This window comes from Colletotrichum higginsianum, assembly GCF_001672515.1.
Source record: "Colletotrichum higginsianum IMI 349063 chromosome 7 map unlocalized unitig_7, whole genome shotgun sequence".
NCBI lineage: Eukaryota > Fungi > Ascomycota > Sordariomycetes > Glomerellales > Glomerellaceae > Colletotrichum > Colletotrichum higginsianum.
The window spans coordinates 3,661,193-3,687,733 of record NW_017263917.1 but is presented as its reverse complement, the minus strand read 5'-3'; the positions used below and the strand labels follow the sequence as shown (position 1 = coordinate 3,687,733).

General features: G+C 52.7%; 6 protein-coding genes across 6 annotated transcripts; 2 read left to right on the top strand and 4 right to left on the bottom strand.

The window, feature by feature from the left end:
• Positions 1–4,234: 4,234 nt before the first annotated feature.
• CH63R_10810 (Integral membrane protein) lies at positions 4,235–5,193 on the top strand (the record flags this gene model as incomplete). Its single annotated transcript, XM_018305784.1, has 2 exons — positions 4,235–4,539; positions 4,599–5,193. The coding sequence occupies 2 exons, from the start codon at positions 4,235–4,237 to the stop codon at positions 5,191–5,193; spliced, it is 900 nt and encodes a 299-aa protein (XP_018155208.1).
• Positions 5,194–6,220: 1,027 nt separating this feature from the next.
• Positions 6,221–7,663, bottom strand: CH63R_10809 (MFS transporter; the record flags this gene model as incomplete). The annotated part of the gene is made up of 2 exons (XM_018305783.1): positions 6,221–6,961; positions 7,025–7,663. 2 exons carry the CDS (start codon positions 7,661–7,663, stop codon positions 6,221–6,223), a joined length of 1,380 nt encoding a protein of 459 aa, XP_018155207.1.
• A 472-nt stretch (positions 7,664–8,135) lies between these two features.
• On the bottom strand, positions 8,136–10,711 carry CH63R_10808 (Glycosyl hydrolase; the record flags this gene model as incomplete). Its single annotated transcript, XM_018305782.1, has 4 exons — positions 8,136–8,925; positions 8,984–9,392; positions 9,447–10,010; positions 10,063–10,711. 4 exons carry the CDS (start codon positions 10,709–10,711, stop codon positions 8,136–8,138), a joined length of 2,412 nt encoding a protein of 803 aa, XP_018155206.1.
• Positions 10,712–12,699: 1,988 nt separating this feature from the next.
• Positions 12,700–14,877, bottom strand: CH63R_10807 (Major facilitator superfamily transporter; the record flags this gene model as incomplete). Its single annotated transcript, XM_018305781.1, has 6 exons — positions 12,700–12,771; positions 12,829–12,956; positions 13,016–13,080; positions 13,144–13,222; positions 13,284–14,300; positions 14,484–14,877. The coding sequence occupies 6 exons, from the start codon at positions 14,875–14,877 to the stop codon at positions 12,700–12,702; spliced, it is 1,755 nt and encodes a 584-aa protein (XP_018155205.1).
• Positions 14,878–16,913: 2,036 nt separating this feature from the next.
• CH63R_10806 (6-phosphogluconate dehydrogenase family protein) lies at positions 16,914–17,927 on the bottom strand (the record flags this gene model as incomplete). Its single annotated transcript, XM_018305780.1, has 3 exons — positions 16,914–17,307; positions 17,386–17,717; positions 17,769–17,927. 3 exons carry the CDS (start codon positions 17,925–17,927, stop codon positions 16,914–16,916), a joined length of 885 nt encoding a protein of 294 aa, XP_018155204.1.
• Positions 17,928–22,150: 4,223 nt separating this feature from the next.
• On the top strand, positions 22,151–26,474 carry CH63R_10805 (Alkaline proteinase; the record flags this gene model as incomplete). The annotated part of the gene is made up of 9 exons (XM_018305779.1): positions 22,151–22,683; positions 22,739–23,420; positions 23,481–23,714; positions 23,775–23,897; positions 23,958–24,148; positions 24,199–24,639; positions 25,067–25,394; positions 25,463–25,931; positions 26,020–26,474. 9 exons carry the CDS (start codon positions 22,151–22,153, stop codon positions 26,472–26,474), a joined length of 3,456 nt encoding a protein of 1,151 aa, XP_018155203.1.
• Positions 26,475–26,541: the final 67 nt, after the last annotated feature.

The following is a 26,541-nucleotide window of genomic DNA, read 5'->3' as shown; positions in this document are numbered from 1 at the left end:
TTTATCGCGTTGCAGGTAGCCAGCCGAAGCCCAGAAGACGCTTATTTTCTCCATGTCGGATCGGGGTACGCTTTGCATCGTCTTCCACTTACCTAAAGAGAATGGCTGTTTGCTAAACAATTTTCCCTCGTTGCTATATGAACAACTGTCTTTGAGTGTTGCTCAACTTGGCGGATCTGGCGCCTTGCTGGAGGACATTTTGACCACGTGTTGTCATTTGGATGCTCTTTTCATTCGGCATATGTTAGTGCAGTCATGTTTGCGGACCACCTATGTACTGTAGTAACTCATCGGTGCAGGATAGCCGTTCCAACTGCTCTCAAACCGTACTTCTTGACCTGTCTCTCTCCTGGCTGAGGCCGGCTCCGTCGCTACTCCACTAGCCTTCTGCGTTCTGGCTACTTACAAATCACAGGCGTCGACTACAACAGGCCTCAACTTATGAACTTCACTTTTGGCCTACTACTCGCCCAGAACAGAACAGAACAGCCTATGCACTTCCACTTGATTCAGGTACTCTTACTGACTTCACGACCCATTTGCGTCCACGGAGAAAACAAGGGCAGCAGAAAAACCTGAGCAAGTGTCTCATTGGTGTACGGCTGTGAAGAGATGCGGGTTTCGACCATGGCTCAGACCTTGTTCATTGGAGGACTGCCGAGACTCCCCGAAAGCCGAGATATTGATTTTGGAGTAGGCATCTACAACGGAAACCCCCATAACTGAATAAATAGCCTACTTAGTAGGTATCGATATCGACACGAAAATCTACATACTGCTCATATCCTTTTAGCAGGGCAAAACATTCAAGATTTCACATCAGTATAGCATATTCAGCCCCTAGGCCTACGATATTTTAGTGTAAAGCAGGGGATTCCAGCTGTATTATAGGCTTATTAGTAAAGGTATTTGAGGCCATATCGGGTCGAGTCTTTTATCGTCAGATGCGTTTTATTGGTAACCTTGCAGAACTCAGGTGAACTGTTACTAAGAACATGTTATTCAAATTGCATATAGGTCAGATATCCGGATTACGTACATTTCCAAGGGTTTTTTCTGTGGGCTCTTGTCGCGCGCGGAGGCGTGATAAGACACTTCGTTTTGTTCCCCGGCAGTCTTGGCAATGGTATTCTCTGACTCGTCGCCGTCGTCAGTGTTACGACACTAACAAGAAGGCGTCATTCCTTGACAACGACGTGAAAATGTGCCTGTAACCTAAGATCCAGTGACCGATCGGTTTTGACCTTGGCCCAGGTTTGGTAGGTGTTCCTAAAGTGACGTGCCGCTCGGCGTGGACAAGACAATTCCCAGCCAGCAAGCACCAGATGGTAGGGTTTCAGGGGCGCGCCCAATCCAATCCCCCATACCACCGTAACATCAATGAGTGGACCATTTCTTACTTTACTCGAAGAGAAAATACCAATAAACATCCCTCAAAGATCCACCGATTACCAATATTCATGTTCTTGGAGACTAGATTCAGCCGAAATCCACTGCCTTGCGTTGCAACATTGGACCTGATGACCTAATCCTTTCGTTTTGAAGCTTGTTTGTTGTCCTTGTTTGGGAATTGCCCTTGCCACCCACCCGCCGAGACGAGAACATTCACCCTACGGGTAACGCAGAAAGCAAGTTCAGGTTGTTCAAAACCATCTATCGCCTACATGGGGATGATTGAGGACGCAATGTCTTCTCCCAGCATTGAGTGAATGCCTGGTCTGATAGCTTTTTCCCGACTTGTCTCTATTGAAGCTGCCTGCATTCAATTTCTTTCCGGTCCTTCAAAGTGCGCAACGGAAGGTTCTCCCCGTCTTGATCGTGATTACGTTTAGAAAAACTTCGATAAGCTCCTTGGCATGCAGACATCGGGGGGGGGGGGGGGGGATTCAGCAATCTTCGTGGCGTTCGACAGCCATCCCTTGTGACATCCTAGGCGGCTCCCTGAGCGCCAAATCGCGCCGCAACAACTCGATAATGCTCGGCATATCTTTAGAGATGGTTCCCTGAATCTGCAAGCCTTCTGATCTGTTTGCATTTTTGCTCCATAAACCTTTTACTTTAGAGACTCAACATACTGAATGTACAGAGAGTCGTCAGTCGATACAGTGCATGAACCTTAAACTATTGGGCAGAGCCTGTAACCTTCTTGTTTAGAGATGGACCAAGGTGACATTACTTGATACAACCTTTGCTCGACAGACATCAACTCAAGTGCGGGGTACTGATGATCGGGCAGCACAAGAGTGGCCTTATCTTTTGTCCTCGGGGATAGTACAAATGGCAGCTTCAGGTGATGACGCGTTCAGAGGTCAAGGACACCCGTAAAGGCTAGCAATTCCGAACTCGCGTTGCATTCTCTTGAAAAACTTGGAAAGTCCCATTTGGCCATCCGCCCAGGCATGACCTCTCCGAGGGCAGCCATGGTTCGCGTAATTCAGTCAATAACAGCTCAAGCGTAGTGTCAAGCTGAGAACTGCTTGTGAGCCCCCCCCCCCCCCCTGAGACTGGAGACGAACCCAGTTGCATCCGTGCATCGGCCACGTCGACATCCACATCATTGACTGACTTTCGGTTGTCGGCCATCCCAAGTTTGTTGGAAATATCGGATCAATGGCCTTCTGGATAGCCACAGGCTTTCAAAGTGCGTGTCAGTGCATCCACATAGAGTTGAATTCTCGCAGTACGCCTCCAGGGCTGGAACCATCTATGAAGTGGTACCGCCCTTTTCTGTGGTCCCCAGCGTGGCAGCGCAAGACACATCCTGGTTCCCCACAACCATCACGAAAGCGAGGGTTGAGCAGCGTGTGCGAGACAGGGTTTGAGACTCGCCGTTTTGATGTCGTTTTGTAATCGAACAACAAGAGTTGATTCGCCGGCCTGATGTCTCACGACCTTGATGTTTTTTTATACAGGTGGCGAGAGCGAGCCTGTAAAAGTGGTGTAGGCTTGGCTCATAAGAGATACCGGCGAGGGACCTCACTTTCAGCGATGCATAATGACCGGGAGCTTAAAGAAACTCTAGATCATAGCCCGGCAAGACCGATGACAACACGACGATTCCAATTTGACAGTGATTTGGGAATCCCGTTTCCTTATTGGGAGAGATCAGTATGAGCACAGACATATAGGCAATCTTCCAGTATTATATTGCCAGTTCTGCCTCGTGTATGTGAGCTATTGGGCGAAGCCTTGGTCGGTGCTCAGAACCACGCTCTTTGCGATGCCCAACCTCGTCCGTCCGTCGAAAGCGAGCTTCTAATCTGTTTCGATGTAAACTTTGCCGTCTTTTCAAACCCTCCAAGGTCCCATCGATTGGTCCCACGTCGGTATTTGCAATCCCAGTGTCGATCGGAGGTTGAAAAGCCAGGTCATCTATCGCAAGGGTAGGTGGCAACCAATGGATGGAGCAGCTCACCTAGATTGGACGGGTGGCTTGGCTTTAGATAGAATTCTCCGCTAGTTCATCTTAGGGCAGATCGCTGCAAGGCAAGGCAAGGCAAGGCAAGGCAAGGCAAGGCAAGGCAAGGCAGACTGAGGCCATGAAACGGATTGCCGCACTTCATCGCCATGGTGTCCCCCAAACTGGAATCCATCATGGAGTTGATGCCAGGGCCACCCCCTGGCATGTTGGCCCGGATGTAGGTGGCCGGCACTCGTTGATTGGATACCCCTTACTGTATCAAGCCCAGACACTCCACTCGGGGTTACCCGTCCGCAACGCGCAACAGCGCAGGGGCATCCAGTTCGGTTGAGGAGAGATCGGTCTCGGTCTCGGTCTCGCTGTCTCTTCCCAGAGTTGCGGTGCAGAGCCCTCTCCCCAGGCTGTGCAGTGCACCATAACACGAAGATCGTATTGTCAATCGCAGCGGTAATCTGCTTGTGATATACGTCCTGATCTCGTTTTGGCCCAAAACATTCGTCATGGTGAATGACTCGGCCCAGACGTAGGGGTTTTCTTTAATAGTCCTCCATCGAACGCGATATCACGATTAGAACAGTCGAAGATTCAACAGCTAACTGACAACAAAAGTCTTCGCACACAAAGCTGGCAAACGTTGCATCTGGTCGAGCAAGACGCCCTTGGACCCAAATTGTTGGTTAACAACTATTGACTTCCATCCATAACCAAGCCAAGCCACCCCACACCGCGCCCCGATCACATCGAGCCCATCTTCGAACCGACCAACCAAACTGTCAACTCGAATATCAGCATCAATACAGCTTGTTACTCAAAATGGCTGGAGAGGCGATTCCGAACCTCCCGCCAGTCTCTAGCGATGTCGTCAACCTCGCCTATGCCGAGCTAGTGATCTACGCCCTGCTACTCCCACCTGCGGGCTGGATTACATGGAAGCATGGAAAGAAGGGCATGGTCTGCTGGCCCCTTCTTGTCTCGCACTTCTTCATGCGATTCATCGCCGACATCTACCTGATTATCAAGAAAGACGAACCGCTGCTCCCTAACCAATTCAACATCATGACGAACGCGGGCAGCTTGGCCTGCCTGTCGTTGACACTGATCGGTATTGTCTACGAAACGTAAGAGGTTTTGCAATTATTCCCGAATCACGCAGTCGCTGACATGGTAACCCGTACAGGAACATCATCCTTCCCGGCTCACCGAAGCGCTGGACAGAGAAGATCATCCTGGGCGTCACGCATCTTTGCAACACCGGAGGCATTGGCATGTCAACATACGGAGGCGCCCCCAGCCACTCCAGCAGTGGCGTCATGAACCAGACCCTGAACCAAATCGGCAACTGCATGCAGCTCTTCGTCATCCTCGGCGTCTGCGGATGGATGTGGCCTACCTTCATGAAGATTCGATCCTCGTCCAGCCCCAATTGCCGTCCTGCGATGCTGATGCTCCGGGCCACCGTGATTGGCATGCCCTTTCATCTCATCCATCTGGCTTATACCACGACGTACGCCTTCAACCACATCCCGAGCCTCGACCCTGTCATGGGTTCCTTCGCGACCAAGCTCGTGCTGCTGTTCGGTACACAACTCGGCGTCACCATCGCCATGCTTGGAGGCGGTTGGTTCGGCATGAGCGCCGATATGCCCAAGGCAGTCCAGGTGGAACTTGCCCCCACCGACGTCGAAGGCAACAACAATGTGCGTGACGACATCCCCTTGTCCCAGGGCTGGAGTAGAGACGACATTGCCAGTGCGAAACAGGGCTTCGTCTGAATATCCTTGAGGCGTTTGTCCTTCTTTGGAATTCCTTTCCCGCGAGACGCTCCCGTTGCATTGCGGAGAGAAAAGAAAAAAAAAGCACACGGCCAGGAGACTGACGACTGGGGACCCATAGGACGACTCGGACCAGACTGGAAGATTCCGACTCGGGAGTCGAACTCGATCGAGGAAAGGCGCCAGGGCGTGGGAATCCTCTGTCAGCAACAACAGGGACTAGCGAGAGATGTAGAACGTGCGGGACACGGGGTCTACAGCTGAACTCGAAAATAGTCTTGCGAGTGTCGGAGAGGATACGGGGCCCAGTCATGTTTCACCAAGTCTCTTTTTCCTACGGCTGTTTCCATCTTTTTGGGGTTTCATTTGGCGGTGTTGGCATATAGATTGTAACATAGCATATGAGCTTCAAGCGAGCTTTTTTGTCTCTTTTCCCAGGAAATCAATCCACGCTTGTGTCCGGGTGATGACGAAAAGTTCATGATGGAGGTTTAGCATAACTGATACCTAAAACCGTGCCGGCAAGTAAGAATAAACCCAGTCTAATGGACCGCGACGTTGATAGGCTCCACTAATGGTGCGCTCCACTCCGTTCAGGATCGGACTTGCATACGTCTATCTGCTTTGCGGTTCCGATACCCACCCCTGATGTTGAAGATTGGGTTGGTCAGGGAACTTCGGAAGACAGGGCTCTATACGGCCGAGAGTGAGATTCAGGTTCTTCTCATGGTTCCTTTAGCCTCCAGTTTCCGTCCTTCCCAGACAACTGGCCGGTCTATTTTGGTGTTGTGCAGCAATGTCATTAGCAGTATCAACAGCTGGCATTGCGTATACTTAGCCTTGGCTGGATGACGGAGTAAATCATCTGCTCTACTTCTACCTCACTTAGTCTACTGTACGACGATTGAAATTTTGAATTGCGTTGTCATAATTCTTGATTATATACTCGTCTTCACTGGGCACTGCCCGAGATCCTCCGCCTCTCCCAAGCCAGTCCTTCAACAAAAGTCCCAAATGAATGAATGTCTCAGTCTTGCTCGGGGCGGTGAGTCTCCCCTTCAGGCTCTTCTTCAACTTCATCGTTTCTCGAAAGTCTCAGCGACAACGTCCACAAAAGAAGCATGGCAGAGAACTGCGCCAAGAGCATGTACGGGAACACCCATAGACCCATCACTTGCGTGATAGCTCCCAGTAGGTACGGAAGTATTGCCCCGCCAATCTGGCCAATCGATGCCACAAAAGAAACGGCGCTAACGTGAAGCTCTTTTGGCAAGAAATGGACGAGCTGGACAATGCAAGAGGGAAACAAGGGGCCCATCAGAAACCCTATCAGTGACATGGACAGTACCGACACCCATAAAACCCGGACAAACATGAAGAGAATAACAAAGACGGGCGCCAGGGCAAGGTACAAGACGACTGCCCGGCGGGCGCCGAGCTTGTCCGTTACAACCCCCAAAGCCACACGGCCGACTGCCATGCCTGCCCAGAAGCCCGACGAGCAGATACTCGATGCGTACGTGCTGGAATTCCGAACGCGCAGCATGAAAGCCACGACCCAGCCGGATACCGTGCTCTCGGTACCCACGTCTGCGAGGAGGTATGCTGCGTAGACCCACGTTGCGCTGTATTTCAGGACTTCTCGCTGGTTTACTTTGTCGTTGGAAGTTTCGAGCGCCGAGTAGCCCCTGCTGCTGTGGTATCTCTTTGAGTCCTCGTGCCTAAATGCCAAGCATAAAATAAGAAGCTCAAGGGCAGATGCAATGGACTGAGACGAACTGTTAGCCAAAACATCCTGCGCTCGATGAATGACTACCCAGAAGCAGCTTACTAGTACATAGAACCACTGATACCAAAGTCCGTCGTTTGCAGAGAGCATGATGCCAGCAAGGTACGGACAGATGGCGGCTCCCACCGAGAAAGAGCCGTGCAAAATACCAGATAGCGTGTTTGCACTTTCAAGTCCGGCGACCCAGGCACACCAAGATCCGTCCAATAGCCCTACGCCGAGCGACCCAACGCCAGTGGCCAGCAAGAACACCGGAAATGGAGGATGAAGCGCGCCCGTGACCGCGTAGAGGAGATGGCATGCTGGGCCAAGCACGGCAATCCCTCTCTGGCCGAATCTGAGATGAACGCGATTGCTCAGCGATGATGCGAGACAGTACCCAACGGGGCCAACGAGGAAGATCGCAGACACGTGGATATCGGTGAGGCGGTAGTCGTCCTGAATATGAGGAATGGTGACGCCGATCGTCGAGACGAAAAGTCCCAAGACAACAAATGACCAGGCCGCGGCGGCCATTCTGAAGGCTAGTTTATCCTGTCCTGGGCCACCCACGTCATCTGAATCAGGGATACGGTTCGATGAAGTGCTTTGGCGACTCTCTTCCTCGAAAGATGTGCCCAACAGCGGCGCCGCCTCCGTCGCGTTGCCGGATGTTGGGTCTGCTGCTGAACGACGTGCCATGTTGGGGTTCGTAATCGACGCTTTGCGGCCAACGAAGAGGCAGATGTCGACGCCGTACAAGAACAAAAGGGACTAGAAGCGCCTGACGGGAAATGTACCGAATTGAACGGGATGTTTATTGCAGCCCTCCGTTCCAAGTCCGATGGTCGGTCAGGCTGTTGTTTGAGTGATATTACGAGACAAATGGTGGCGACGCACCCTGATATTTGGAGTTTGGAGATCTGTAGTCGGAAAAGCCCCGGACCTGGGCAGGAAACCAACCATACCTATTCAGGAACATGTGCCAACTTCCGTGCAGGGGTTCGACAATTCACTCTCGGCCGTCGATCTCGCAATGTTCTTTCAAGGGGAGGAAGCGAAATTGGCTACGGTAGTCATTTGCTTGAGTGACTTATGCTCGTTTCTTCTGTGGCACCTTCACTGTTCTTTTCTGCATAGCCAAGCACTATGAAGCTGCAGAGCGAGACTAATATTACAAGGCACCTGGGCTGGGCGGCAACTCGCCCGAGTCCCATTCTTGTGGCTGCGAACCCAGCACAAACTCGAGCAAGCCTCCCTCATTGTTGGGCCCCAAAAGATCCTCGTGGGTAACCCAGCTCTTATCCCACACTTTGCCATTGACCTTGAGACTCTGGACGTAGTGCCCCTGCTCGAACCCCGTGGCGGTAACCCTCAACGTGCCGCCTGCCTCGCCCAGCTTGATGCTGATGTTTTCGAACCGAGGTGACAGGACAAGGTAAACAGGCTGCGTGACAACCGGGTACAAGCCAAGCATGTTCCACACGAGCCAACTGCTCATGCTTCCCGCGTCATCGTTGCCGGGGATCCCGCTCGCGCCCACGTGGTAGTACTCGTCGACGACGGACGTGCTCCGCATCACGCTTTTCCACTGCCTGCGCCCGACGTAGTTGTAGAGAAACGGCGTCATGAAGCTGGGCTCGTTCCCCGGGTTATAGATCATGCTTCCTATGCCGTTGTTCCCTTGGTCCTGCTCCGCCAAACCGGGGACGAAGCTCGTGTCGAGGCGGCGCTCGAAGTCGTCGGGGCCGCCCATCAGGGCTATCAGGGTCGACATGTCATGCGGCGCGGTGAAGCTGTACTCCCAGGGCGTGCCCTCGTAGGAGATGGCCTGCCAGTTGCATTCTCCGCATTCGAGCGGGCTGTAGCCCGCGAGGACCGAGCCGTTGGTTTGCAAAGGGGCGAGGAAGCCGGTGAAGTTCAAAGCCGCAGCGTCTTTGATCCAGATCTTCTGCCAACCACTGCTTCTGTCAGCATACGTAAAAAAAAACAGCCTCCCGGTGCGACAGGGTTATATCTTACGCGGAACGGTTCAGGTAGGTCGCGGCTTGCTCGGGCGCCTCGCCCTTGGCGATCTGCGACACGGCAAAGTCGTTCAAGGAGTACTCTACGGTCTTGCTCACACTCCTGCCATAGTTGACAGAAACGTAACCATACTTCTTCCAGTCGTCCAGGGCGCCTCTGCCCTCCTTGGTGCTTCCCGTCGGGTCGTTGAAGTCGAAATTGTTGTAGGGTTGTATTTCGGCGTTGGTCCGCACCGCAGCGTAACCATCCGCCCAGTTGATGAGCCCCTGCGTGTCGAGCTTCTTGACGTAGGCGTCGGCGAGAACGTTGTCGGAATTGGAACCGCCTTGGACTCGGCCGTTGTGGTTATGGCTGCGGCCCTCTGGCAAGAAACGTTCATGCCGCCAGATGTCGATCATGGCTCGGACTAGATTCTGTTAGAAAGGAGTCTTGGTGGGACAATCCCGGTAACGGCACTTACTCATATCAACTTGCCGGTTGGGCAGAATGAGAGAGATGAGGGCATGAGTGCAGCGGAATGTGTCCCACAACGTGTAAAAATCATCGTAGTACGGCTCCTTCGAGGTCCAGTGGGGGTTCTCGCCGGTCCGATCGGAGGGCATCAAGTGTGCGTGGTAGAGTCCGGTGTAGAACATCTCCAGCTGGGTATCATTCTGGGTCTTTACGTCGATCTTGGAAAACACCTCGTTGTTCCACCGATTCTTCGCTTCTGTCACGGTCTGGTTCAAGTCCCAGTGAGGAATCTCGTCTCTGATGAACTGGCACGCCTTGTCGGCCGAGATCCACGAGATGCCTACTTTGGACGTCAAAGTAGACACGTTCGACGGGAACGAAAAAAGACCTCCGATCCGATTGGCGTACTGGTAGCCTTCGACGCCGCCACGGATTGACGTAGCATTGTTGAAGAAAGGCTTCACGTCAGTGACATTGGGCCAGTACGGGTCCGTGTAAATTCCGGAGAAGAGAGCCGCATCTTCAGGGGCGCTGTCAAAATGCCCGCAAAAGTAGACCTTGAAGTCGCCGCCTGGCAAAGTAAAGTTAATCCCAGCACCTGTCTGCAAGACTTTGAAACGTACCAAGAGCCCAGCCTTCCCTGTAGACGCCGTATCCAGAGTACCAAGAACCGTCCTCCCCGTGCTCCAGCTGACCATTGCTATACCATTGAGACTCTTTGCCCCGAGTAGGCAAGTAGTGGCTCAAGTCGACCAAGACGTGACGACCTCCCTCGGTAGGAAACTGGTACTTGATGATGCCAGCGTGCATGCTAGCGCTCATCTCGGCCTTGATACCATTCTTCAGTTCCGTCCTGTAGTAACCGACCTCGGCAACGTCATGCCCAACCCTCGGTTGCATGTAAGTGAGGTTGTCGAGCAGGTTGACCCCTTCGAGTGTTGTGAGGGGCATCTGCGGAATCAAACCGTACGTCGGGGCACCTCCAGTGCCGCTGACGTGTAACATGGAGATACCAGTGACGTTTCCCTCGACAGTGTAACCTGCGTTTGCCTGATACCGGGTGTCCCATCTTGAGGTGTCTATTCCGACCTTCACTGCCCCAAAGGGAAGGGTTGCACCGGGGAAAACATTTCCTCCCTGGTACGAGGAGCCTGGGGTTGGGCCTTCGGTGCCCAGGAACGGGTCAACGTAGGGTGTGTAGTCCCTGGCTTCTGCGACTCTGGAGAGCCCGGCCAGGACGGCGCTGACGCCGGCAACGAATTTGATAACCATTCCAGGGTCTCGTGATTAGACCGCTCAGTCGGGATGTGAAGAAGGACGGAAGTTGCCCTGTCAATCTCCGTTTGGATGTCTTCTTTGCTATTTATGCGGCTTGTTTGGCGGGCAGCATTGACCCGAATCGTCGGATTTGTTTCTGTGATCTACAACCTTGGAAGTTGCTTATCCACTTTCCCCGCATAACACGGATGTCATGAAGTGGAACTGCCGGCTGACGATACTTGGATTGGTTAAGACGCCGGCACTACGGGGTTGTTGGGATGTCATTCCACATCCCCTCTCCTTGGCATTTCCGCGTTTCTTGGACACTGATTCTGTTGTTGAGGCTTGTTCGCATCGTTCATCTGAAGTTGCCCGGGACTCAATTCCACTACCATATAGTGCCAACAGTCGAATGGGAAACAACCAAGAAATGGTACCCCAAAAACACAGCAAATGCCACGGTAACGCTAAAGATTGTGGAGATTGTTTCAAGCAAACTCGGTGAGGGACAATTAGCAAAAGGCTCAAGATCTCGGAGGGGCTCCCACTGACTAAGGTAGGTTTGCGGTTAAATTGCTGGAGCAGAACTCCAATTCATCCATGTCCCCCCTCATTGTGGGTCAAGCCGGTGCCGGAGTCTCCGCCTGCTGCCCTTGTCACAAGGTCTCCAGCAACAGCATTATCCTGGCTTCCCTCAACTGTATATTCGACAAATGGCGTCGGTGAGAATAGTGACCATCGAGCAATAGAGTTCAGCAGAAAATTTTGAGTTGAGGTGGGTGCTCGTGGAGTTTGTCCAATGATGTTCACTCTCTCAGATCAGTTCTTGATGACGAAGCAAACCAAATCGTGGTGTTGAGTAATCGCTTTTGGTGTTCCCCAGGAGAATTTGAGGACACCAAGTAGTCTACAGTGCCAAAGGCGCATGATCAACCAGAGGCAAATGTCTCCTAGAAAACAAGTATTAGCGGGGATCTCATTACGGGTTTCTCATGGATATATGTCAATTTACCTCCGTGTACTGTTGCATGCCCCACTCTCTTGGTCCTCGGGTGTCGTGATATCAAGAGAAACATGTAGAAGGCGCCAGGAGGAATGAAAGGCGAGGTCTTTAAGGTTCTGAAGTCTAATCTTATGTCACGTCTAAGCCGCGCTGTGAGAGAAATGACAGCAACAATAGTCCACGTACTCAACGCAGATTATGCACCAACATTGCCGACATGATGGCGCAGATTACCTAAAGTTTCTGGGGTGTTCTTCGTCTCAGCCGAACGTACATGCTCCTCGCGAATTAGACAGCCATGAATTCAACTGACTTCTTACAGTCGTCCTGTGGCCCGAGAAATTGCAAATGTCAAGCTCTGTGCAAATGTGCTTCGCCTTATGAACGCCATTAACAACGCTGTTTCCACAAAACTCGAAACACAAGACATGTACTCACTTGAGTGACATTCTGCCTCTATGTGCAGCTGCAATGGAAGCCAGGGGGTGGCACCAAGGGTCTCGAGAGTCGAATTAGTCTATGAAGGACTCAAAGACTCAATGTATTCTGATAAGCTAGTGGTCTCACGTTTGACTGACTTCAATTACACAGCATGAGAATTACCGAGGAACCAGAATGCGCGTTCCTTCAACAAGTGGTTTAAAGCTTATTTGCTGCTCCAGTATCAACTTTGTCTTTTTGGCACATCTCCATGCCCATTTGGAAGCCTATTACTCCAACTCAACATTCAAAAATTTCTGTGCATTTCACCTGCGATCTGTTAAGTGCAACGGAACAGGATTGCATTTCATCTTTCTAACGGTTTTAATGTCTGCAATACCACAAGTCATTCTAACTGGCTGACACTGCCGCAGTCGGTGACGTCTTTCTCTGCTAACCCCGCCGCCGCCGCTACCATTTCCTCCTGAGAGCGCGCACTGATTGCACTGACAGCTTTCAGAGTCTGAACACACGTACTGGTAAACCAAAAGCAAGCAATACGAAGGCTTCGTAACGCTTAATGCTTGAATCGAATGTCTTTTCGGGCGCTACCTTTGTCCTTTGTAGTCTCGAGGTAGTGAATTTGTTGCTTGAGTTGATGTCAGTGATGAGGGTGGCCACCATTGAGGCGAAAATTGATACTCACCTCCTCTGTCATGGCGTTCCATTCTTTCTCCCTCTTCTTGTTGCACCACATGTAGAAAAGCTTCGCAAGGAGATACACACAGATGTTCATGCAGCAGATTCCAATGAGAACCCTGTTACCACGACGGTCTGTTTGATGCATGTCAGCAGTTTGTCAAGGACTCACGAGATGACTAGAGACGACTTACACTCAGGGCGGTCATCCTCCCGGTAGATGTTGGAGTAAATAACACGAGCAAGTTGAACCATCATACTACACTCAAGTCAGCCACTCACTCTCCCGCTTGTTTGTCGATGAAGATTTGTTGTGACTCACTTGTACAATGCTGCCGACACAGCTCTGGTGCGAACGGAGTGAGAGTTTCGGGATGCCCATGAAACGTGCATGGCATGTGCTAATGCCGCAGGTTAGGCTTACAAACTTAAAGATTCGTACAGAATTCAGCAGCAACTTACGTGATGGATACGACAAAAGGACAGTGACAACAGCATACTGCGCCCAGGGACTGGTGTTGGATGGCAAAACGGCCATTGCGACCAAGTTAGGCAGGTACCACAACTGCGTGAACGCGCCGAAGAGCGCTCTTGTGTCCCAAATCTCGGAGAGATAGGTCATGATCAACATGCAAATCGCGCCAAGAAACTGAGGAGGAATGCTCAGCAGATTGGTGTTCTGTGAATCGAACCCGAGTTCTCTGAGAGTTAAAGTGAGGTACTGGTCGGGGGGTCCAGCCGGGATCTCCCAAAGCAGACCGAAGATGTAGATGGGCCACAACTCATAGTCGGCCAGAGACTTGAGAAGAAGCTTCGGGGTGATTGCTTGGCGGTTGTGCATGTCGGATTTGGAGGGGTCGTCCCTCAGTATACGATTGACCAGAATCTTCTCCTCGTGCTCGGTGAACCAACCCTTGGGACGCCACCACGCTTTGGTCTGGGTTGGCGAGGCAGCCATGGCAAACCAAGACCAGATGCTGATGGACAAGGTGATGATTCCTTCAATCAAAAACAGCCAGCTAAATCCCTCGCGGCCGGCGATGCCGTTCATCCGAAGGACCCCTACGGCAAGCAGCGGAGCGACGATGTCCGTGATACGCCGAACAGTCCAGAACATGGCCAGCCGGAAAGGTAGCTCCGTGGACTTGAAGAAGTACGTGAGGTAGAGCACAATGTCCGGGATGAAGCCTCCCTGAAGCACGCCCAAGAGGGCACGACAGACAAGGAAAGATGTCCTTCCGCTGAGCCAGAACTGGCACCCGGACACGATGCTCCAAGAGCACATGAGGAAAGGTATCCACCGGTCCGGGCCCAGTTTCTTACTTACCATTTGCGACGGTAGTTCAGCGCACAAGAAGGATATCTGGAAGACGGTGTTTCCCAGGTTGTAGTCGTTGGTGTCCATGCCCAAACTCTGGAGGAAGGATGCCGAGTTTGCCTGGCTTAGGTTGCCTCGAGGAAGATCAAGAGCAAAGAATGCTACAGAGAAACGAGTTAGTAATCTGTTGGCAGTATTTATTACAGGTGGGTGGTTCGTGATATTCGGTGTAATGGTGTTGTTCTTGTCTTGTCGCCTGCCAGGGTTAAGGCAGACAGGCAGGCGTTGACAGCTGGGAAGAGTGCCTATATCAAAGGCGAAAAGGCACAGAGATAAACACATACCAATGCAAGCCCACAGGGTTATCCGAAAGTCCATCCTGGTTATCAGGGGAAGCTCTTCTTCCCAAGTCCAGCGGAAGGTGGGGTCGAAGCGGTGTAAGTTCTCATAGCGCGGGTGCGGTTGGAAGAACTTGGCGGTCGCGGGGTTGTCGTACACCGAAGGCTGCGTCGCGATGGCTTTCGGATCGTAGCCGCTTCGTTTCTTGAAGAAGGAGAGAATCGGGATGATGGGGGCATCTTGTTGGCGGAGTTCGGCTTGTTCGCGAAGGATTCGGTTCTTTGTCTGCTCGAGCTCCTCGTCGGTCGGCTCGATTTTCACAATGTCGCTGGTGTCCTGCTTGCCATCCGAGTCCGATGGCGGAGAGGCCGATCTCTCGATTTCCTTCTTCTCCGTCATATTTTGGGCAGAATTCTCACAAGGGACCTGGAGTGTTGACTTGGCCTTGACAGAGAGGCCGTTTTCGCCAGAGCCCGAGAGAGGTTGAGGAGTTTTAAAGGAGCCATTTTCGCACCGCGAGAACTCGGCTATGAAGCGAGAAAAACTCTTTCCTTCTCGCCCAGCCTGACGTGATTTCTGAAGCTGGCTGCACGCCGAGCCAGGGACGTCGGCTACGATAGTATCTCTGCGCGAGCTTTCCTCCCTTTGCACCGAGAAGGCAAAGGACGATCACACCTACGTGCTAGGACAAGAAATAGCCAAGCCTTCAGCAATCTCAATGGTCTGGAGCTTCTTTTTCGTTCGTGAAGCCGGACCTCTGCTTGCGCGTCGTTCTCGCAGGATGCCGGCCGAGACCCAATGGCACCATTCCCTTATCTCGACCCAAGCTCTTGGTAAGTCCTTGGCTGTGGCAGTGCTCTGCCTTTGCCGTTCGCAAGCCAGCCAGTCATTTTCGGGAAAACGTGTTCAAGTTGGCAGGCAACGAGCACATATACACGCGCCAGGGACGACGATGATGCGATATACCAAGGAAAAGACGTGATTTGGGATGGGGGCTAGGTTGCAACGGCAGAGCCAAAGGGTGCGGGCTAGCGGTTGCTTGGTATGCTTGGTATAGCATCTTGGCAACTTTGTGAGAGAGATTGGCCTGTACTTATAGGTACCGGTTAGTCCCGATCCCGCAATGAGTCTTAAAAATGGCGAATGGTCCAGACCAGCCTGTTTCCTTCAATCGTTTCCTGGAACGGCAGCGTTCTTGCAATTTGCAACCCGATTTTGTTCAATGAGTGCGTGCAAAAGCAGGTGATTGGGCCGCGTATGTTGAGTATCTCGGCCTGATCCGGAGCGGGACCCGGTGGTTGAAGAGTCCGGGCCGAGAAGCTTCGGGCTTAGCTTTCAATAATCTGTACAACACAACCGAGCATCGCTGGTCGGAGTAAACCAGTCTATGTGCATTATCAATGCCAGCTCGGGATAAGTTCATGGGGGCTAATGCCCAGAACACATGATGTCGGCGATCTCACTCACGTCTCTCGATGACGCCGATGGCCTCTACAATAAGTGGGAATGCTGCCGCGGTATCTTTGTTCCGGTCCTGAGTGATACAAGCACCAGAGTCCCCGATTTTTTGACAAACCAACGTGGTTAACGCCTTGCTTAGTTGTGATTTTATGACCGGCTACTGCTGTATTGGGAGTGGCGTTGCAATCTCAATCTACTTTCAGACGCTAGCTATCAACACTTGGTCAGATGGTTCAGCTTGGCCTGCGTCACCTACTACGCATTTCTTTACCTTGCTCTGAAACTGGGCCGAATGATGAAGAATAAGATTCGAAATGGACCGAGTCAAGCTCGTCTGTGACTGCCTAGGTCGAATGTAGTACTAAACTGGATGAAATTCACCTTCTTGATTGTTTCAAAACCTCACAAGGCTATCTCAGTCCTAGAAAAACGCGCTTTCCATAAGATGGTTCTGGCCACCGTCTCTGCTCGACGATCGAAAAGATATGAGGTTGCATGCATCACCTTCACTCCGTAACTACAACTACAATGTAGTCAGATACTTGACCATAAAAACATGTGAATCCGCAGAGAAGGCTGCATGCTCTACACTAGTACTACAAAGGAACGAGAGACAGTTCTGCAAAGTTTCTCGGTAGAACCTAGCTTATAAGCTCCCGGATATGAGTTTCAACTAAGGGAACGGCACTGGTATGCTAATGAACCTCGGGAGTTAAATCGTGCACAAGCCATCTTGTTTCTGCATCTGTACCTGGTTTGGCTTTTCCAGCACATCAGAAGATCATTGAAGTCAAAAAGCACAGGGCGCATGGGACCTGGGTAGTACGTCGGGCGACCTCCGCTTGAGTTTTGATCCAAAGTGACAAGATTCGATCCATCAGCGAGCTGTTAAAAGTCTTTAAATTACCTCGCCCAATCCTTTTGAACCAGGGACCGACCGCCTTACAACGTTTGAGCGGTCCGTCGGAGTTTATTCACCCTTGTCGGCTATTCTCCGACCAAAATGGGAGTCCGGCCTGCGACCTGAGCGTCCCATAGAGCGCGGCCCCATCGAGATTCTCGCCCCCGTATGCTCTCGCACTTAGCATATTGTTGGTCGCGATGTCGAGCGCCGGCATCCTGACCCCCAAGCTGTTCGCTACCCTAAGCGCATGATTCGCATCCTTGATCGTATTCGACACAAGGAACCCAGCTGTCCCCTCTTTGGGGGCCCAAGAACCACTGGTCAGCCGTCGCGAGTAGCTGCCTAAAACAGGCCCAAAGTTTTCAAAGATCAGATCTTCCATCACATCGGTGCCGATACCGTTTTGCTCGGCCAGGACCTGGGCCTCGGCAATGGCCTCGAGAAAGACCACAAGAAGCACGTTTCTGTAGTCACGTATTAGAATGTGGTTCAGGGTTCCATTTTGATGCGCTGGCCTCCTCGGCTTAGGAGAAAGTGCTCACCCCGTCACCTTCAGCATCGGAGACTTCTTGACGTCTTCACCCATGTTGATGATCTTTCGTCCCATGACGTCGATGATGAGCGGCTCAAGACGCTCGACGGTGGTTCGTGGCCCGGCCATGGCAAATATCAGCCTCCCGGCCTGAGCGACCGGATTTGCCCCGAAAACCGGAGCGGCGACAAAGTTGGCGCCGGCCTTTCGCAAGGTTTCTGACACGGCCAACGCCGTGTCGGGGTGGATCGTGGAGCAGTCGATAAATGTCTTGTCCATCAGGTCGATGCCGCTGGCCAGGAGCTCCTCGACAAGCGACAGAAGAACGGCGTCCGCTGATACCTTGTCGAGTATCAGCCACGTACTGCACGAGTAAAAGGGATTAATACTTACCATAGTGAAGATGTCATCGCATACTTGCGCCACCTCTACTATGTTCTTCTTTGCTGTAGCACCGGCTTCTTCCAGTGTTGCACCCTTACAAATGGTGCGATTCGAAAAAGTAAGCCGGGCTCCGTGCGATTGGAGTTTCCGGTGCAGGTTGACGGCCATTGGTAGACCCATGGACCCGAGGCCATACTAAACCGCGGTTAGACTTGATGATCTCGGGCTGGTCTCTGAAGTAGTGTTCTCACCCAACCAACAGGTTTGATTTTCTGCATGATTGCTGTAGCAAGATCCGCCGCCTATTGACTCCAGCTGAGGAATAAGGAAAAGTGATTTGCCGTAACACTAGCTTGGAAGTTGAACTGCACAAATTCTTCCTCCTGTCTCTTCTTTTACCCGGAGAGCAAAGATTTATATGGACACGCAGAGACGCCAGCGTTGTCGGCGCCAATTCCGATATCAGGGGCACCAGTCAAGCATTTTGGTGGAATCTTGAACGACTACGTGCCATGCTTATCGGCGGCATGGTTGTTTTTGCCCTGGTGGAAGCCACTTGTACACATGAAGAACGTCGCCGGTATACTCAACCGGCTTCATTTTCCGCTGGGGCGGCCCGAAAGCCGGTGTATGCTGATAAGGGGCATTTCGGATAGCCCGTCCGGAGCAGATTGACGAGTCCGGAACCTGCACGTATCCCCGCTCCGGAGACCGGAGCCGGTGGGGGGGTACACGTTAGTTGCTGCTAATCGGGACAATGAGCCCGATATCGGCAGCGCATCCGAGCAAGCAAGCGTGATTTTCGGGAAGATGCCGATCTAATCATCTCGTCTGGTGTACCGAGATCATACACATCAGATTGTCGAAATGACGCACGTTACCGTTAAATGCCGATGAAACCACTCTGTCGAAAAACGCACCAAGTTCTTGTGGGGTCGGAGAACCTATCCTCAAGCAGCAGCTCCTTCAAGACCCCCTCCGAAGCATCATCGTTGTGCATGGTGCAGTTGAATGCCTCGGGCCTCTTGCAGGACGTAATCATTCGATGACTTGGAGTGAGACCGCCTCGTGGGAAGCCCGATTCCAATTTCCAAACGTTACCGGTTTTCGTATTGCGGGTTTTTGTCTTTATTGTGCATCTGTGCAGCCTCAACAGGGGCCACCTTGACTATGTATCTCCGTCCCCCCGTCATTCGTTAGGCAACATCTACAAGGATTGGCGTTCGTCGGTGGTTGTTCGTTCGGACCTTTTCCTACCTAGCCCTGCTAGCGTACCTCGCAAGTACTTGAATCGTGAAAACTCATCTGAAGAGGTACTTGGGTGAAGATGGGGGCAGGCACCTTTGCGAAGCCTTTTACTGTACAGCCAGCCTGGACCGTTTGCTGTCTTGTGTCTCCCTAGCTGAATGAGGTATGCCTTTCGGGTACGGGATCTATGCCTTTCGGATAACGGATACTTTGGTTATGACGCGCTTGGGGCAGTCTGTCACATTTAGACTTTGGCTGTGTTAGCTTCGATTCGGGGCTTGAAACACTTTGCTCTGTGGTTGCGGGCGACTACTTGCACGCTCTCCTTTGGGCACGCATACGCGCCTCCCTCAAGGACAACTCAACTGGCCGCACCAAGTACAGCAGCGCCAGGCGGCCTTCTGGTGTTCCTGAAGAGTCTCGCATGGGATCCAAGCCAATTCTCGAACCCGCTTTTGATTCGTCGCCAACGGGGCTGTCTGCTGATTGCTGCCCGACCCTCTCTCATAGTCGCATAGGTACGCCGGATTGAAAAGCCACGGTAGACGAACCATCCCCTCAACGATCGCACCTGAACAGCCAATTACACCTCGTGCCTCGGACGATAATTAACTTTACAATTTTTGAAAGCATGTGCAGGGCAGGCATCTCTTTTTGCATTTTCTTCGGTTGTCTCTCCAGCTGACTGGTGGTGTACATCGTATCGTACCTGAGAACGGCCTCATGGTACGTCCAGTGGGGCAGAAAATAAGGTTGAAGCACTGCCGCTCATAAGCCCCAGCGTGAATAGGCTATAAGTAGCTCAGGCCGGGTTCACCTTTGTGTGACTTCTGATTGAGAAGAAATTCACATAAACCGATGGTAGATAACCCATACATAACAAGCATCTTCAGTGTCTGTCCAGCAGCAGCAGGGGAAACTGTGATCAACTAAATGCCTGCAATCCAGTACAGAGCAAACAAACCATGTGACTGATGCGTAACACACTTTGTGGGTTCGACCCGTTGGATACTGTCAAAATGGAACCGACATGAGGGCAAGACGAGCGAATTTTCTGGGACAGTCCGAAATCCTGCCTCAGAACGAGGCGACCAGTTACCTCCCACGGCTCACGGGCAGGCAGATGACGAACTTGGAAAGACGACACACGACAAACGACACAGGACAGTCGGGAGACACGCACGTGGGACGGAACTCTATGACCTAAAGAGGCGTGTTATGCCAAAGACTAAGCTTATTTCTACTTGACCCGAGACCGAGATGCGCTTGGACTCTCCCGCCCGACCACTTCATGCTTGAGCCAACCTGTCGGTCGGGAAGGCGCACCTACACATGATTCTAGGACCGAATGGGTGGGTGGTAGAAGCCCCAGCGCCTCATCCCTGTACGGAGTCCGCGGAAAATTCATCGTCTTCAATGAGCTTGGCCACCGATACAGCTATCGAAGTCTTCACGAGGTCGGATGAAGCAGAGTTGGGAGGTGGGAGGTGGTTGAGACTGAAGTAAGAACTGAAAGTTCATATCCAATGAGCAGCAAGGCAGGCCAGCGAGTCGGTCGGGCTACGGGCATGTGGGGTCCGGACTCCGGTTTCTTTTTTTGCGGCCAGCTGGCGCCGTGATGTGGGACGCCGATGGTGTTTTACTTTCTTGACTCTTGACTCAAGCCAAGCCAGAGAGAGACCCTAGGGAGGCTGCTACTTTCTTCATCATTCTTTCCCCTTCTCTTGCTGTCGTTGTTGCTAATGTTTGTTGTGTCGGACTTTGAGTCCGACGAAAATGAGCCAAGACCGGCGATTTATGGGGCCAATCGGCCGATAGTTTGGCCCGCCAAATCTCTGCAGTCTGACCGACCTGGTCAAGGTCAGCCCAAGGAGTAGAACCGTGTCGCAACATGTGTTTTGCTTCGTCAGATTGTGACCGGTTCGAATGAAGTATCCTTATTCCAGGGGGTTTGCAAGCGTTTCAGCGTCCGAAATGTCAAGAGAGGTTGATATTTCTTCCAAAAATACATCCACCACCCACTCATCCGTTGGTGGCGGGTTCAGGGGCTCAAACACCGCGCTTCCTTACGACGATGTTCCCGGCAGCCGTCAGAGTGCAGAGATTAGGCTCACTATAGTCTTGCTTGGTTCGATCCGGGGCCGGCCAAGGTTCTGCCAACCATGTTTATAGAGTATACCACCCATGATGAAACTTTGCTTCTCGAAAGTGGCCTGAGTTTTATAGCTGGACTGAATCGTTGCGATAACTGCTAAGGTTTTCTAGTCAACCATCTAATCTCGCAAGACTATACTCCCATTCGTTACTTCGCATCCCGTATCGTAATCCGGGTAGACAAAGAGGGCGGGGAAAGCTATCGGCAAGGGAGGATAGGAATTGCCGACAGGCAGAAGAGCTGTGCCGACCCGAACTTCAACGCTCTTGGATCTTGAGGCCAATGCTAACCCCCTTTGAAATCGTCCAGGGTAGGGCACTGTCTGTTATTGGAGACCGCCTCAAATGTTATTTGGCGGTGGAGGTGCTTGACACTCGGGTGGAAATGCAGGGGCTCGCAAGACTTTGATGGTCCCAGAGTGGCGGAGGGTCGACAGCCTTGAACCGGCCCTCTCGACGTGGCACGGATTCTCGACATCAGACAAACCATGACCAAATAGACGTTAAACCCCAGCTTTGACCAAGTCTCGCTACTATCTTGACATACAATTCAAACACAAAAGTCCTTGGGGCATCGTCGTGGCGAGCCGGGTGTACACGAGTTATGCTCTGGCTGGTAATAGTGCTAGCACTGCCCACAACAGGCCGCCTATCAGGTCCACAGTCCACAGCATGATACGGTGCTGGAATCCTGCGGGGTTTTCGAATCTATGTAGTCTGTTCCTGAGAGGCCACGCTCAACGGATCGGATCAACCAAGCGGGCATTCTAGGGGGGGTCACCAGCTAGTCTTTGCTCTCCTTGCCTAGTCTCGCTCCTACCTGCCCAGCCCACCCCAACGGTGACACTATCTGATACCACCATCCATCCCATGCTGCCTCTTCCAGCGGCGTTGGGGCTCCGTGGAAAATTCGTCATCCATCATCATCATTCTTCCATCTTCACAATCTCGACGACCACAGCACCAACCTTGCTGTTTTCCATGTTTTGATGCCAAGCGAACCGTCCCCCCACCCGTCGCGTAGACACTGCCAGCCATCACGGTCCAAATTGCTTTCCCCGGCAGAGGGAACCAAGGAATCCAACATGGTACGGAAAGAATCACCAGGCGAAGTGCCGTCGATTGCTTGCATAAGGTGCCGGCACAGGAAGAAGAAATGCGACCACGCCCTCCCGAAATGTAGCGAGTGTAGACGCGCCGGTTCAGAGTGCGTCCGCTTCCAGGAAAGAAAGCTGAGAGACGCGTCTTCGGTGCCGTGGGAATACGTCAAGGGCCTCGAGGGACGCCTCGCGCAGGTCGAGAAGAATCTGGCCAGCTGTATGACTTTGCTCAGGAAGCAGGGGAATCCGAACCAATCGCCGGCTGGGATATCTTCGAGTCAGCGTTCGTTCCAGGGCATTCCGACACCCGAGTATCTTTCCCTGGGTAATTTTCACGAATCTTCAGCCTCTCCGTCAAATGGTGCTCTTGGACCTTCTCCCGATCGTGCATTGATCAAGAACGCTGACACAATTCCTAGAGGGTAGGTTGGAAGGACTGATTCTCCCAGTTTGCCGGCTCCGCTTATGTTAGAGTAGACAATCTTTTGCCGACAACCCCCCATCGCCAGATGTGTTCTGTGCAATGCTTCGACAGCCTATCGGCCTACACCAAAGCGAATCTCTACCCGGTGCCCCCTCCTCCGACGGGACCGGCCTATTTCGAAGGGTCGACTTCGACAGCTACTTTCATTTTGTTCAACCAAACTGGAAGATTCTGGACGAAAGGGCTGCAGCTGAATGGTTCCAAATCTGTGTCGAACAACGAGCGCCGCCCCATGCTTACCAGTCGTTTCTGGTCCGGATGGTCTGCGCAATAGGAGCTACATATAGCAGCTTCTCTGACCGGAATTGTCCGCACACCGCACGGTCCAAGACTCTATTAGATCAAGCCCTAGGTCAGTACTTTCTAGACACTATCCATCAACCCAACGATATACCAACAAAGGCATACATGCTGGTGGTTCTTGGTGCCTTGCACTTCCCCGACCCCTACCACCTTCATGACGCTGTGAATGATGCTCTTTCGAAATTGGGTCAGAGGCTAGCTGCCTACGAGCCGGAGTGTTCTTTGGATTCTACGGACTGCCACCAACAGGCGACATCTGTGGAAAGTCCGGACGAAAACGCTTTGATGAAGCATAGTTATGTGCTCTATGAATACTCCTCTGTTGTATGGAACAGACGCTGTCCAGAAATCGCGAGTGCCTGGGACGAAAAGGTAACGGCTCCGTAGAGATTGCGAAATCATTGGTAACCATTGACTGACTAACATCGCCAGGTTTGGGACAAAGGCACTTTGCTCGCCTTTGGCGGCGGATTCGATGATGCCAACTTTGAGCATGCGTTCACCATCCAGCGCATACAAGCAAAGATCCGACGGCACTGGTTGCAGCTGGAGAAGATGAACGGCCAACCCGAATACCGGGCTCAGAGCTTGCAGAATATCAAAGCAGAGTTGGACAACTGGAAGGCAATGATACCGCTCGTCGCGAGCAACGTCAATGAGGCCACCGTATGCCACCCGATTTCCATGCTGATGCTGTACAACAACAGCATCTGCTGTCTGTATCAGAACGAGATCGTCGTTCCCACACTTGACGACTACTCCATCTTGTTGGCGGCCGCCGGCGAGAACGCGAGGTGCTTCCAGCGGATCCAAGTGCACCAGCCCATGATCTTATACACCTGGGATTGGGTGAGTGGACCGTCGTTCTCCTAGTGTCTTTTCGGCCGTCTAACCCTTGTGAAACCTCAGCTATACTCCCAGTTCACTATCAGCGTCATCCTCTTATCCTGCTTCTGGGGCACACCGTACATGTACCGCACGACGGCTTACCAAGCCCCCGACACCCTCCAGGCAGTCGAAGACTGCGAGCTTATATTGGCACGGTTCGCCCAGCGCTGGGAAGCCGCCGAGATATACCTGGAAACGTTCCAGCTCATTCTGTCCGAAACTCCGATATCCTTTCCCCACAATCCCAACTTTGTGTTATCAGACCCTTCCAAACTCCGGGCCATCAACCTGATACAATCACTGGAGAAGGGGAAAATACCGGTATCGGTGATTGTGATGTTGAAGCGAATCGTGAACCAGCCCGTTGCCGAGCATACTCAGATGTACTGAAGAAGCGACGCCACCGGACGACTCTCATTGGATTTCACTTCCAGCTCCAGGCCATGGTTCCCCATGTTCTGTCTCCTTTCCTCATTCTACAAGCTGAGCAGTTTCGATTTCCACGGAGTCTCAACGCAAAGAAAGGCCAAGAAGAAGCAGCCGCATCAGGGCTGCATCTCAACGTCGCCGACATGGAAACAAGCTCTTGCGAGCCCTTGGCCGGGCCAGTTCTTGATACAACCATCACCCTCTCGCCTTCTCACGCCCGAAACCTGATAGTTTCGACGACCACCGAGTCTGTATTGCTTGCGGCAGTCCCTAGGTAACGCTTTGTTGTCGAAAACGGGGTCAACACAGCGGGGGGTCTCCGGCACAAATAGGTCGGCTGCATATCAGCCGACTTCGGCTGCTGCATGGCAAACCCGATCCTTGTTCTGCGGCAGAGACCTTCCACTTACAGCTCAACCGGCCACCTTGGCGGAGGGTCGATTCTCTTGTCGCGGTTATGCAATGCAACCCTCCCCCGGTCGGGTTTCCTCGAAGGGCAGCTCGAGTTTGCGATGAAAGGCTACCGCCTGGTATTTCCCTAAACGACATGACCTCGCGTAACAGCCTAAAAGATGGCATCATCCCACCAAAGAGACGACAAAAGCCCCAATATGAGAAGACCCTTAACGGCTGCACGGATATTTATCTGGACTCCTCATGAATGACCTTGGCCGTTTGTAATTTTTGGTGAATTTCGCCAGTCTGCAAGCCATGGTGTCTCTGACCAAGCTTGCATGCGCTTTGGGCATTGGTGCCGTCGCCCTCTGCGCACCAGGCGCCGCTGCGCAGCTCTCCCAAGACCAGCAGACTTCGCAAGCCATCCAGGGAAAATGGATCGTCACTCTGAAATCCGGACTCGCCAAACGAGATGTTGATCAGCATCTCGGCTGGATCGAGAAAGTGCACAAGCGAAGCCTCGGCCGTCGTCAGACTGTGGGTGTCGAACGAAGCTTTGGCATCGGGAGTTTCCACGCATATACCGGCGAGTTCGACGACGAGGTGGTCGCTGAGATCGAAGCAAAGGATGAGGTAAACGCAGCGAGATAATATTGAAAAGAAAAAAGAAAGACAAACAAGACTGACGAAATCTTACCCAGGTCGTTTCCGTCGAACCTGACCGCGAAGCATCCCTCACGGCCCTCGTCGAGACCGGCAACCAACCCTGGGGCCTGGCCAGCATCTCGTCACGAACAAGACTCGCCAGCAACGACGTCGACACACAGACGTACGTCTACGACGCGGGCGCGGGGACGGGCACCTTTGCGTACGTCCTCGACTCGGGCATCCGCATCTCGCACCCGGACTTCGAGGGCCGCGCCATCAGGGGCCACAACGTCTGGCCGGAGCTCGCTTTCGACGACGACTTTGGCCACGGCACCCACGTCGCCGGCACCATCGCGTCGCGCAGGTTCGGGGTCGCCAAGAACGCGACCATTGTCGACGTCAAGACCACCAGGGTCGTCTACACCACGACGACCAAGATCATCGAGGCGCTGGAGTGGTCCGTCCAGAACATCACCAACACCCCGAGGAGAGCAGGACGGAGCGTCGTCAGCATGAGCTTGGGTGAGTAATGTTCTTTCCAGATTCCCCCTTTTTTTTCTTTTTGGGACGACCTCTGCGGTTCGACCTCGATCGCTGACGAGACGGGCAGCCACCGGCGTTTCGACCGCGCTGAACAACGCCGTCGACGCCGCGACGGGACTGGGTGTCTTCGTGGTTGTCGGCGCCGGCAACGACGGCCGGGACGCGTCGACGAGGTCGCCCGCGAGCGCCCCGACCGCCTTCACCGTCGGCGCCATCGCCATCAACAACACGAGGCCGACCTGGTCCAATTTTGGGCCCTCGGTCGATGTCTTCGCCGCCGGGCTCGACGTCAGGTCCACCTCGCTCTACCAGGACGGGACGGAGCTGCTGTCCGGGACGTCCATGTCCACGCCGCACGTGGCCGGTCTGGCCTTGTATCTGAAGGCGTTGGAGGGCACCGCGCTCAACGCGCCGGCGGCCATCGCAGCTCGTATAAAGGCTCTTGCTACCAAGGATGCCATTGCCAACGTCGGAGCCGGCAGTCCTAATCTGTTGGCTTACAATGGGAACGGCCGGCGATGAGAACTTTCGCTATCACTGAATAAGGGGTTTACCCCGTAGCAATAACGCACATGTAGACAGTTGTAGT